Source organism: Andrographis paniculata, unplaced genomic scaffold, assembly GCF_009805555.1.
Source record: "Andrographis paniculata isolate CXL003 unplaced genomic scaffold, ASM980555v1 Contig52END, whole genome shotgun sequence".
In the NCBI taxonomy this organism is placed as follows: Eukaryota; Viridiplantae; Streptophyta; class Magnoliopsida; order Lamiales; family Acanthaceae; genus Andrographis; species Andrographis paniculata.
This window is the reverse complement of record NW_026137587.1, coordinates 5,687,176-5,699,741: the sequence shown is the minus strand read 5'-3', so window position 1 is coordinate 5,699,741 and position 12,566 is coordinate 5,687,176. Positions and strand designations below refer to the sequence as shown.

General features: G+C 32.6%; 3 protein-coding genes across 3 annotated transcripts; 2 read left to right on the top strand and 1 right to left on the bottom strand.

Annotated features, from left to right (window-relative positions):
• Positions 1–63: 63 nt before the first annotated feature.
• On the top strand, positions 64–999 carry LOC127254035 (transcription termination factor MTEF1, chloroplastic-like). The gene has a single exon (XM_051278890.1). The coding sequence runs from the start codon at positions 64–66 to the stop codon at positions 997–999; it is 936 nt and encodes a 311-aa protein (XP_051134847.1).
• Positions 1,000–3,017: 2,018 nt separating this feature from the next.
• Positions 3,018–5,664, top strand: LOC127254986 (F-box protein SKIP19-like). The gene is made up of 2 exons (XM_051280387.1): positions 3,018–3,411; positions 4,816–5,664. The coding sequence occupies exons 1-2, from the start codon at positions 3,086–3,088 to the stop codon at positions 5,429–5,431; spliced, it is 942 nt and encodes a 313-aa protein (XP_051136344.1). The 5' UTR covers positions 3,018–3,085; the 3' UTR covers positions 5,432–5,664.
• A 1,308-nt stretch (positions 5,665–6,972) lies between these two features.
• LOC127254685 (protein kinase PINOID-like) lies at positions 6,973–9,027 on the bottom strand. The gene is made up of 2 exons (XM_051279923.1): positions 8,144–9,027; positions 6,973–8,028 (listed from the first exon to the last, which is right to left on the bottom strand). The coding sequence occupies exons 1-2, from the start codon at positions 8,725–8,727 to the stop codon at positions 7,281–7,283; spliced, it is 1,332 nt and encodes a 443-aa protein (XP_051135880.1). The 5' UTR covers positions 8,728–9,027; the 3' UTR covers positions 6,973–7,280.
• Between the last annotated feature and the right edge of the window lie 3,539 nt (positions 9,028–12,566).

Below are 12,566 nucleotides of genomic sequence, written 5' to 3'. Positions count from 1 at the left end.
GAGCTAGTAGAAACTTCAACCTGTTACCTCCTGACCCACCCCACCGCCGACGGCTGAGCCACCATGCGGACAGCGGCGGCGACACCATTCTATTACTGGACGTGCTTCTCTTCTCAAAAACCAATTGCTGCAGATCCAGAGCAACCGACCAACGTCTTCGCTGTAAAACCGAAGATTAGCCTTCAAAAACATACAGATAACCAACAAACCAAAGCAGGAATCTCCCAGCAATTCAAGGAAAAAATCCTCTGCCTCGAAATCATGGGCGTCGATTCAGGCCAGGCTCTGGCCCGAAATCCTTCTCTCCGCGAAGCTCCAGTTGATTCCATCAACTCCGTCATCTCCTTCCTTCAATCCAAAGGCGTACACATTAAGGATTTAGGCAGAATCTTCGGTATGTGCCCTAGAATTCTGACTTCTAACATAAAATCCGACCTCGATCCGGTTTTCAGTTTCCTATCCTCCGATCTCGGAGTTCCTGATCGGAATTTCAGAATGGTGATCAGCAAATGCCCGAGACTATTAATTTCCAGCGTCGGAGATCAACTGAAGCCGGCTCTATCCTACCTTCGCAAGCTAGGGTTCAGAGATTTGAAAGCACTAGCGTATCGAGACTCGATTTTACTGGTCTCGAATGTGGAGAGAACGCTGGTTCCCAAACTGGATTATCTTGTCAGTTTGGGGATTTCCAAGCCCGACGCCGTACGGATGGTCCTGCGATGCCCTGGATTGTTCACATTCAGCATCGAGAACAACTTGAAGCCGAAATTCAACTACTTTGCTGAAGAAATGAAAGGGAAATTGGGGGAAGTGAAGGAATTTCCGCAGTACTTCACGTTTAGTTTGGAGAAGAGGATAAAGCCGCGGCATATGGAGGTTGTACGAACAGGAGTGAAGATTGTGCTCCCGTTGATGCTGAAGACCAGTGATCAGGCTTTCAGAGAATTGCTCACGCTAAAAATGAGCTCGGAGTTAGAGGCAAACAATGAAACGCTGTAGCTGCCTCTGGAGATCGCCGGCCGGAGAAGACTGAATATCTCCTGCAGTATCATTCACGGCGACTAGCTCCGGCATGTCGTACCAATCCGTCGCCGTCGTCCTCCGTTAAAGGAAATTGTTGGCGGGAGAGAATCGTGTAGTAATTATTAATTATGTTATGAATTAAGGTTTGTACAGTTGGGCATTAGAGTAGTAGATATTAAGGCTTAAATTTTTTTTGGAGTTTTAAAAGTTTAAAATCGTTTTTAATAATAATTATTAAAAATATAATACTCATTTTCTTTAGTCATATATTTGGTTTAAATTTGATATTAAAATTTATATAGGATAAAATATTTAGTAAAAAAAGAAAAATATACTCCTCTGTGGTCACAAATAACTATATATCCTATAAAATATATTTATTTATATTTTAAGTAAATTTATTTATGTTAAATATATATAATCAAAATTTAAAGATGATCTACAATTTTACTTGTAGGGTTTGTTTGTTTGGGGGTTTGGATTTTGAGTTAGATTTGAATAGTAAAAAATTTGAATTTGAATACCTGTATGATGGGATATAAATAGGTGTTTGATGTGATGTTTTGAATGTAAAATTGATTTTTAGTATAATATAAAAAATAAAAATTAGGTGTTTGATTTGATATTTTTAGGCGGAAAAAATGAGATCAACAGTAAATTTAAAATCGAATCCTCCAAACAAACACACCAGTAATGTATTTGAAGTAGTAAAATCTAATCTGAATTCTTATCAATAGAGTAAGAGTGTATTTGTATTATGTGATATAAATAAATATTATATATATTATATTTTAAATATAAAATTAATTTTTATTATAAAATAAAAATAGTTTGATTTAAGATGTTAAAAAATAAAAATAAAAAATAAAAATGAATGGATAGTAAAATTGGGGCAAAATCCCCAAACAACTTAGTTTTTATAATAAAAATGAATAAACAAACTTATGTGGTACACTTGCATTCCATTTAAATTTTATTTAAAGTAAAATTATACTATATCTGTCCCATATAATTTGTTCCACGTAATTTGTTTTTTTATTTTTATTTTTTAAAAATTAATTATACACTTTAATCATATCTTAAAATTTTTTTAATTTATTTAGTTATCTTAATCTTAATTTATAATTTTTTTTAGGCAAATTATAATTATTTTTACTAATATATTTTTTAATTAATTACTAATTATACTTTTAGCTAATAGGTACATTATTTAGGATAGAGGGAGTAACAGTTTCATTTCATAATGAAAAAAATATACTCTTTCAAATCTTTTTTTTAAGTAGAAAAATATTATTCCCTCCGTTCCTTAACAATTTATCTATTTTTTCATTTTGGTCCGTCTCATAACAAAGTATTCGTTTCCTTGTACTATCTACCTAACATTACAAATACCCTTCTAATTTACAATATGTTACACAAGTCATTACATTTGTATCATACAATATTAATAAAGTTAATTTAGTATTTTTACCTTTATTTATACTTTATCCCAATATAATACTAATATTCCTAAAATTTTGTCGATAAACAAAATGAATAGATAGATTGGAAACGGATGGAGTATTTTATTTTATTTTTTCACCAAAAAATAAAAATTTATATTTTTACCTTTTTCTTCTTAAAATTCGTGTTTGGTGGACGATGGAGTATAATAATATATCTAATTTATATTTTTTTACTATAGAAATTTTATCGAATTTTTAATAAAAATATATTTTATTAAGAGTTTTTTTATATTAATATATAATTATTTTTTAAATAAAAAAAATACTTTTAAATATATAAAAAATGGTAAACATATAGTTTCAATTGAGACGGATAGCAATTAAAAAATATCATTTAAATTTAAATTTGAATAAAAAATCAATCTCATTATAGCAATTCAATCACATTGGTTCGGATATTATTGTTATCAATATTGTCTTATTAAAATAGTAAATGTGAATCTATATATATAATTATAATAATCTAAATGAACTATATATAAAGGGCAGGGCAGGGGGGTGAGTGGCGACCGACCGGCCCAACCCAAATTCCGAACCCTAAAATTCCGAAGCTTTGGATGGCATCGTCGTCCAGTGCGGCCGCGGAGGCAACACCGCCGTGGCTCGATTTGCCGCGAGACATCACAGCCGCGATTTTGCACAGATTGGGGGCATTCGAGATACTCACATCCGCGCAGAATGTTTGTAAGTCATGGCGGAGCGTGTGCCAGGACCCGGCCTTGTGGCGCTCAATCGACATGCAAAATCCCGGCGATCCTTGGGAAACTCAATACAACTTGGATAAAATGTGCTGCCACGCAGTGGATCGTAGCCAGGGTCAACTGACTGATATTAGTATAGAGTATTTTGGCAGCGATGATTTGCTTCTATGCATTTCTCACAGGTAATGTTTATGAGCGTATGTATTGCGTTTGTCTGTCCTGTGTATGATAATATCTCAATTTCATATGATTTCACTTAAATATGCTGCTTCTATTCGTTTTTTTATCTTGATGTCAATGTTCCAGACTGGTAGCTTGTGGTACCTGCGTTTTTGGATAAAAAATCGAACTTGTTAGTTTGAAGATTGTGTAATAGACTTGTTTTTCACTCATCAGTATGCTGTTTTATTTGCCTTAGATCAAATAATTGGGATTTCGTATTGCTATATCTGAACTGTGAAGTCATTGCTTTGGGTTTTCATTTGTCTGAACGTTCAGAATGTTCTTATACCTAAGTACTAGTAGTAGTTGTCTTTTTATTGGAGATTGTTGTTTCCATATCTGCATTTGTGAGTTACTTCGGGAATTGTAATTAAGAAAAACGAAAAGAAGGGAATCTGTGGGAACAGATCCATAAAGAATCTTCTAATATCTGGTGCTTTCTTTCCATCTGTAAATAGAGAAGTTGAAGGGGTAAATCGTTTTGTCTTGATTTTCTTGAGGTCTTCTTTTCATTAGTTGCTAACAGTTGGTGAGTAGCTTTTGTGGCTCCCTAGCTTTGTTGTTTATGGCCGCCAATCGATGTACTTATTTAAATGTTTCTCTAATGTGTTTGCATCCAAAGAGTTTGGGTATGCTTATATTATATTTGATCTTGTTTTCACATTTTATAAAACGGAAAATACTTTTTCTCCCTAAAACAAATTTGTTTGCATCACACATCCAACACCTATTTTTTATTTTTAACTATACATCCAAAACAAATTTTTTTTTTTTTTGTTTTTCCTTGTAAAAAAATTCAAATGAAAAAACATTCCAGGACACAAACACCCACCCTTTAATCAATTGTAAAGTGTCATTTATACATTTTTTTACAATATTACTTGGATCAAATTTCTTCATTTTTGTATTTATAATTGTAGAAGTCAATGCTTATGTAATCTTAATCTGGGTTCAGTATCTGGGTAAGAAGAACTTCCCTGTGGATTTGTTGATGGAAGAATAATGGCAGTGTTAGTATGTTTCGGATGCCAAATGAACCCAATTGGCCACTAATCTCTATATGATTTCAAAAATTGTTTTTAATTTATGCGACATTATAAATAAACTCAAACTTTATATGATTTCAAAAGCCAATCTGCAAAAGTTTCATCAACTGGCTGAAATGCCATTGGTTGGCAATAGACTTGTTAGAATAATACTTTCTAATTTGAGCAACAGCTTTTGTTTTCTCCATTGTGATCATCAAATTATCATTTTCTTGTAGCTTCTTATCTTAGTTCATGTCGATCACATTTCTTTAGTTCAACACTATTCTTATATTAACAATGTTCATTTCTGTTTGATCTTGGCCGCCACTTTTTCAGGTGCACTCAGCTCCGATGTCTTGAACTTGTGTACTCCTTCGGCGTAACCGGTGATGGTTTGGCCGCAGCCGTAAAAAATTTCCCGATGCTCGAGGCGCTGCATCTCTACTACACCTCAATCGAAGCCGAAAGTATCAAAGCTATCGGAAACTCTTGCCCACTGCTAAAGTCCTTCAAATTGAACGCCCGTTGGTACAAAGAGCCACATGTTATCTGTGATCTGGAGGCGCTAGCAATTGCAGAAACCATGCCTGAGTTACGGGACCTTCAGTTATTTGGAAATAAAATGACGAACGAAGGCCTGCAGGCCATCCTCGACGGCTGTCCTAATCTCGAATACCTTGATCTAAGACAGTGCTTCAACGTTCATTTTGGCGAGAAGCTGGGGAGATTATGTTCTCAGAGGATCGAAGATCTCAGGCGTCCTTACGACCCCACAGATGACTATGAATTTGATGCTGAAATATATGACTGTGAGTCGTCCGATGATGTTTCTATAACGGGGTTTTCTGACATGGACACAGTTTCGGATGATCTTGATGATGATTATCTGGAATTCTCGGACGGGAGCGAGCCGTCGTCGCATGATTCGTTTGAAGATCCATATGACATTTGAAGATTGGAGAAGAGTTGGAGTCATTTGTTGTGGTGCAAGATGTCCTTGGTCGTGTGTTTCGGTGTCTGAAGTTCTTCTTCTGCTACCTCTTTGTAAGCAAATGCACCTCTCTTTGTTTGTTTGTTATATATATATATATATACACATAATATATATGGAAGAAATCTTAATTCATAATATGAATGATATAAATCATGAATGCAATGCAATGGCATCGATTTTTAAATATAGAATAGGTAGTGAGAGACTTGTGCTGTGTTTAGATATATTTTTATAGTGAATTTAAATTTTGAAAAAATTAATACTATATTTTTATAACAAACTTAATAAAATTGTATAATAGTTTTATTTATTTATCTTAAAGCAATCTTTATTCTTTTCTTTAACATAGAGGAATAAATATGGGGGAGGGTGTAGGAGTTTAGGACTCGAGCTACGTTGTTTTAGCAAATTTCTTTTTTATTTTGTTACTAAATTGTATTCTTTAAAAAATTATTATTTTCTATAAAAAAAAATTATATTAAACCACTGAATAAACACAAAATATAGATGCCAAACATAACATACACCCGAACTAAACACGTCCTTAATATACACTGGTATTTTTTGTCCTATCTATAAATGCAAATGAACTATTTTTATTATTATTATTTAATAATTTATCTTAAAACAAAATAAAAAATCATGAATATCTGGTCCTTTCTTGTAGTATGGTCCTTTTTTCCTTGTCCTGCAAAAACTAGTTTGCTTTGTGTCTTTGAGATATGAAAATAAATATTACTTCTGTCTCGTATAATTGGTTTTTATTTTCTATTTTCTTCCGTCTTATATAACTTGTCATTTTTATTTTTGTAAATATAATTATGCCTTTTAATCGCATTTTAAATTTTAAATTTTATAATTTTTTTTTAATTTTAATTAAACTATTTACTTATTTTAATCTTAATCTATAATTGTTTTTACTAAATAATAATTATTTTTACTAATACATTTCTTAATTACTTAGTAATTATACTTTACCTAAATTCTCGTGTCTACAGTAATACACCCATATTACATGTAACTAGTACAATATTTTTGTTACTTAGAAACTAAAAAATATTATGGTAATATAAAATTGTAAAAAATAAGTAAATGAGAAACCTGTACTATAGTTGGGAGTACTATACAAGCAAGAAAGATTATTGGAACAATATTCTTGGCATGTGTGTGTTGAGAAAAAGGTCGAGAAAAAAAAATAAAACCCTAAATAAAAGGGTACCTCATTTTGGGATTTCCAGACACACACAGGCCCAGGGGTCCCTTTACCCCTCTGTTGCTTTTAACTTTTCTACACTTCACTTGTCTATTTATGCAACAAACATCATCTCATCTCATCATCTCAGATTTCCTTTTGGATACAACAAATCCCTTTTCCTTTCATTTTTTGTTGTTATCTTACATTCTTCTGTTTATTACTACACTGCCACTCCATTCTTACCACATTATTATTAGCTAAAAGTGTTTTTTATTTGGAAGATGGTTGCTTGATTTGGGCAAGATTTTCCACACCTTTTCAGGAGTCAGCATGAGTCAGAAGAGCTGAGTGCACTACACTACACTACACTACCCTCCTCTCTCTCATGTCTCATCCACTCTTTCACCTCCAATTCAACCAATTATTGGTTGTTTCTTACAAATCCAACACCCCTTTTGCCAATTTTAAATTCTACACATATTTATATTTACCTTGTTCATTCACCAATAAGATCTTGTAGTGTCAACTTAGCAACACAAAATTAATTAATTATATTATACTATGTTGATTGTTTTATTAATTACATACATTCATATATTGCCAACCAAACACTCAGTACACGTTGAACGGCGCCGTTCTATCAGGCAACGGCGCCCGAATACCCGCCCCTGATGGCGGCGTCACGGACCGGATCAGCGCGAAATTCAACCCCTTGAAAAACGGGTGGGTCTTCACATCCGCCGACCCGCGCCGAGACCCGACCCTCCTACTCGGGTCCTTGTTCAGCAGCCCCGCGATCAGGCTGCGCGCGTGCGCCTCACTCGCCCCGCAAGGCGCGTCGGGTGGGAACGTAACGGGGTTTTCTACAATGTTCCGCAGCGTAGCTTCGTTCGTCGAACCAGCAAATGGCGTCCGTCCATATATCATCTCATATATAAAAATCCCCAGGGCCCACCAGTCCACGGCGTTCCCGTGGGGCCCACCCGATGCCACCTCAGGTGCCACGTATTCATGAGTCCCCACGAACGAGCACGACCGGGCCGCCACCGGCTCGGCCACAAAGACCCGGTTCTCCGCCGCCCGTATTCGTTTTTTTTTCTTCGACCGGAAAAAGCGGTTCAAGAGACCGGGAAAAGTGGCTACCGTCGCCGCGCTGTGACCTGCTCTCGACGACGGCGGCGGAACACCCGCCGGAGATTCGACGGACGGAATTGCGTCGGAGCAGAGGGAGAGATCGAAGTCGGTGAGCATTATGTGACCGTCCGACCTAACCAAAACGTTCTCCGGCTTCAAATCTCTGTAGATTATTCCCAACATGTGAAGGTACTCCAGCGCCACCAGAACCTCCGCCGCGTAGAACCTGGAAACGTCCGAGCTCCGTTAATGGCGGTTACATAAATAAAGCTGCAGTTACTTTTTAATCACAAACCTTCAAATTTTTTAAAAAATGGCGAAGAGAAGAGTACGATCCATACCGAGCGGAGGCGACGGAGAATCGCTTCTGCGGCTGTTTATGGCGGAGAGAATGCAAATCGCCGCCGGAGCAGTATTCCATCACGACGCCGGAGAAATTCGAAGCTTCGAATTCAGCGTAAAGCGTGGGCAAAAACGGGTGATCCAACAGCCTCATGATCTTCCGCTCGGTCTCTGCTCGTTGAGTCTTCTTCTTCAAGCTCAGCACCTGATTGTCCACCACTTTCATGGCGTAAAACCGGCCGTCCTCCGGCGAGCCGCGGAGGCGGCAGAGGTAAACGCGGCCGATGTCTCCGCTGCCGATCTGGCGCACCAAGCTGAAGTCGCGGAAGCTGAGATTCGATTTCAATAAAATCGGTTGAAAAGAGGAGTCCGACGAGCGGTGCGGCTTCATCGACGGCGGCGGCGGCTGCTCCGGCGAGCCGGTGGGAAGCTCAAATGAGAGGCGGCTGAAACTGGTGCAGTGGCTTACAGTGGTGTCGCTGCTCATGGAACTAAATCCTTCGGAAATGAGCTCCTCGGAATTCCAAATTAGGGTTTCGTCGGCCTGCATTTTTTCCATGGACGAGGATCGGAGCTCACTCATGTACACAATGCAATGGTGGAGCAGGAGCAGGAGCAGCTTTTATGTTATTAGGTGGTCGGTCAATGGAAGAATCAGATACGAATAATAATACTGTGATTAATGGAATGTTGTATGCCTGGTCTGGTGACGAATGAACAGTGCAAGTGCAAGAGTTGAAACTGTGAATGAAGAAGAAGAAGAAGAAGAAACGAGTCTAAAGTAGTTGGCAATCACCCAGAAAAAGAGATTACCAGCACAACCGAACCGAACTGGATATCCATTTATATATACATACTATAATCATCAGAATTCAGAATCTACATGTTGACAATATTAATATATATATATATATACAAAGAATAATATATACAATAAATAATACATAAGCTATATTCTCGTACAACATACACCAATTGATTTTAGCATATTATATGCTTATATATATATATACACACTTGTCATTGTTAAAAAACATCAGTACATTTATTATTCACAACATATGTGTTATTTGTATATATAACGTGTTGATGTCCTTATTTTTTAAAATCATAACCATAACCATAACTATATATATATATTTAGTTTAAAGAATTTTATTACACTATTTATTTTAATTAATTATTTAATTTATTTCCATTAATTATTTAATTATCATTAATTCTAACAAAATTAAATTTTCAAATATTTAATTTTTATCATTCTTTTACCACTTATTTATTATGATTTTCATATTCTCTTTTTATCATCATTAATCATTAATCAAATTTTTAAAAATCTTCGTAATTATCTTTTACTTTTATTATTTTTAATAAAATATTTATTTTTTAACTTGAAGGAATATACATGAAGAAAAAATGCGAGAGAAAGGACAAATATGCAGGCAGAGAGGGACGCAACATTTAGCCATTAAGTCTTAATATTATTTAATTAATACTCTTTTCCTTTCAAAATTTATGTTCGAATTTTTTGTGCATGAGTTTTAACAAGTAGGATTTTAATTTATACTTTTTTATTATTTTTTTACAGTAAAAATTTTTTAAAAAATAAAAATAATTTTTTACTAAACGAATAAATATAAATATTTTTAAGAGAGAAAAAGATAAACATCTCTAACGATAGATGGAATAGTTTTTTAAAATATATTTATTTTCTCTTATAAAATAGTAACAAATCAAATATTAAATAGTTTTATTATATTAATTTTTTTTTTAAAATTTCAAAATCCTCTATTAATTAGATCCTTACGTACTGATGACTGGTATTATAGTGGAGTGCATGGAGGTCATCATTATTATTATTATTATTATTATTATTTTCACCTAAATTATTTTATTTTATTTTTCTTTAATTTAGTTTTTTCAAGGTGTTGTTAAATTATAATTTATCTCACTCGTGTATAAAGTAAAAATATTTTAATTAATCTTATAATTCTTATATAGAGTTCAGATACGATTATATAAGTAAATATGGTTATTATAATTTCAAATAACTTATAATGTGAGCTAAATATTATATCACTCGAGGCAGCGAAATTACGCATGAGAGTTTACACTGGTGTTTGGCACGTGAGGAGCCCCTGCAAGTCACGTGCGTATCGATGCGCCATCGGGATGCTCTTGACTTTGCTTCGTGACGTAAGGTTGGTCTTACTGGTGGGGCTGGGTGGTGGGGTGTGTAGATGCATCTTAGCCGTTCATTTGCAGAAACGAACGGCAGAGATTTACTTGGACTTACCAGTCCCGGAGCTGCTGCCTGTGGTATCCGTTTCTGTTCCTCCTGATAGACAGAGACAGAGGCAGAGTGTACAGTAGGCGTGGGTTGGACTTTGGAAAGGACCTTCCCCACTTTTTGATAGTGAAAAGTCGAGAGTGCCCTTGTCGTGGTTCCTGAAACGCCCCACACTGACCGTGCTGTTTTGTAATATCGCAGGTGTCCAAGGACATGACAAAAAAGAAGCAAATTAGGACCGCATAAAGTTGGGTCCAGCTGGTCCGATTTATTTCGGGTCTATTTCAGTTTATTTGTACATTGATTTAAGTTTATATTTCCTGCATTAAAAAAAGTATAGTTTATTAAATTATAATATTATTTTATTAATTTTTTTTAAAATATAAATTGTGTTATTGATATTTTAAAATAAAAATTAAAAAATATATTTTAAATATTGTATTCCAATAAAAAAAATACGTCTCATTCTAGTTAATTTTATTTAATATGTATTGTGTAAGAAAAAATAATTGAATATATTTTTATTAAAAATAAGTACATATAAAGGGTTTGTTTTTTTTAAAAAAAATATTTTTACATATTTTTTCAAAAAATTTAATAATCTCTCCGTCCGACTTAATTTGTTCATTATATCTATTTATATTTGTTCCACATAATTTTTTTTTTTTTAAAATATAATTATACACTTTAAATCACACTTTAAAATTCATCATTTATAATTTTCTTATCTTAGTTAAATATTCAGTATTTTAATCTTAATATATAATTATTTATTTAAATTATAATTATTTTTATTAATAAACTTTTTAATTAATTACTAATTGCACAATACTTAAAACTCTGTGTTAAAACTAAATGAGACAAATTAGTTGGGACGGGAAATATATTATATACATTTATTATTTTTATATTATTTGTATAATTATCTATTTTTGACAATAATTTTTTTTTTTTCTTGGAACCAAAACACAAAATAAACCATCATGAATAGTTGTAATTTTGATTTTAAAAGTTAAACACAAACCAAACACATCCGTTGGGTTATTACTACTCATTATTATTATTATTATTATTATTATTATTATTGATATAATTAATTATTGTTTGTAAAATTTACTCACTCCTTTTTATGGAAGAGGCCCTTGATTTTATAATATAATAAAAAATAATAGTATTTTATTAGCATGTGTAAAAATATTTTAATATTTTTGTCTTTGATTTTATGTAAAAATTAAGTGTACGTGTAATGATATATTTGTAATTTAAATAAAAATTAATAATATTTTGATATTCGTATATTATTATTTTTACTAAAAAATAAATATTATAAAATAAGACAAAATTACTTTGAAATAAGAGGGGAAGAGTATTATTTTGAGTATTTTTATGTTTATTTAAAAGTTTTTATCAAACTTTTATTTATACTTAAAATATTATATTCAATAATGTTTTTATTTAATTTTTATTATTTTTAAAATAGTGAAAAAAACACCACTTTCAAAACAACAAATCTTGTTTGGGTGTAGATTGAAATTTATTTAAATTGAATTTTAATTTAATTTTTTGTAAAATGAAATATTGTATTTTTATTAAAAAGGGTAATGTGAATAATTGTGATTTTAAATTTAAAGCACAATCAAAGAGATCCTTCAGGTTGTGTGTTTGTTTGTAAGTTTATGTGATTCCTATTATATATATTAAATATTAATTTATTATATAAATAAAATAGTATTTTTTCATTCTAATTTAAATTATTTAATTTTTATTTAAATTATAAACATATTGTTATGTATCCAATTAATTTATACATAAAATCAAAATCAAAATAAAAAAGCAAAAATATAAAAAAATTATACACACTTCTTTAACTAATAAAATAATATTATTTTTTAATATATTACAAAACTCCAAATGATCATTTTTCATTTGGACGAGGAAAGTAATTTTTGTAGTCTAACATATTAAACAAATAATTATTTTAATATTTATGAACTCCGAAAGGCATCCAAAATACAATATAGGTCTTCTACATTGATGACATTATTCATGGAGGGGATCACGTGCAAAAATTAATCATCCTAATTTATTATAATTAAATATTATAATTAATACAATTATATATCAATCATTAA

What these genes read in the sequence shown, in the direction of transcription:
- LOC127254685 (XM_051279923.1), bottom strand. Translation starts at nt 8,727, where the DNA reads ATGAGTGAGCTCCGATCCTCGTCCATGGAAAAAATGCAGGCCGACGAA. An exon ending in TTCTCCGTCGCCTCCGCTCG is followed by an intron (nt 8,029 to 8,143) that starts GTATGGATCGTA and finishes GGACGTTTCCAG; the next exon opens with GTTCTACGCGGCGGAGGTTC.
- LOC127254035 (XM_051278890.1), top strand. Translation starts at nt 64, where the DNA reads ATGCGGACAGCGGCGGCGACACCATTCTATTACTGGACGTGCTTCTCT.
- LOC127254986 (XM_051280387.1), top strand. Translation starts at nt 3,086, where the DNA reads ATGGCATCGTCGTCCAGTGCGGCCGCGGAGGCAACACCGCCGTGGCTC. An exon ending in CTTCTATGCATTTCTCACAG is followed by an intron (nt 3,412 to 4,815) that starts GTAATGTTTATG and finishes CCACTTTTTCAG; the next exon opens with GTGCACTCAGCTCCGATGTC.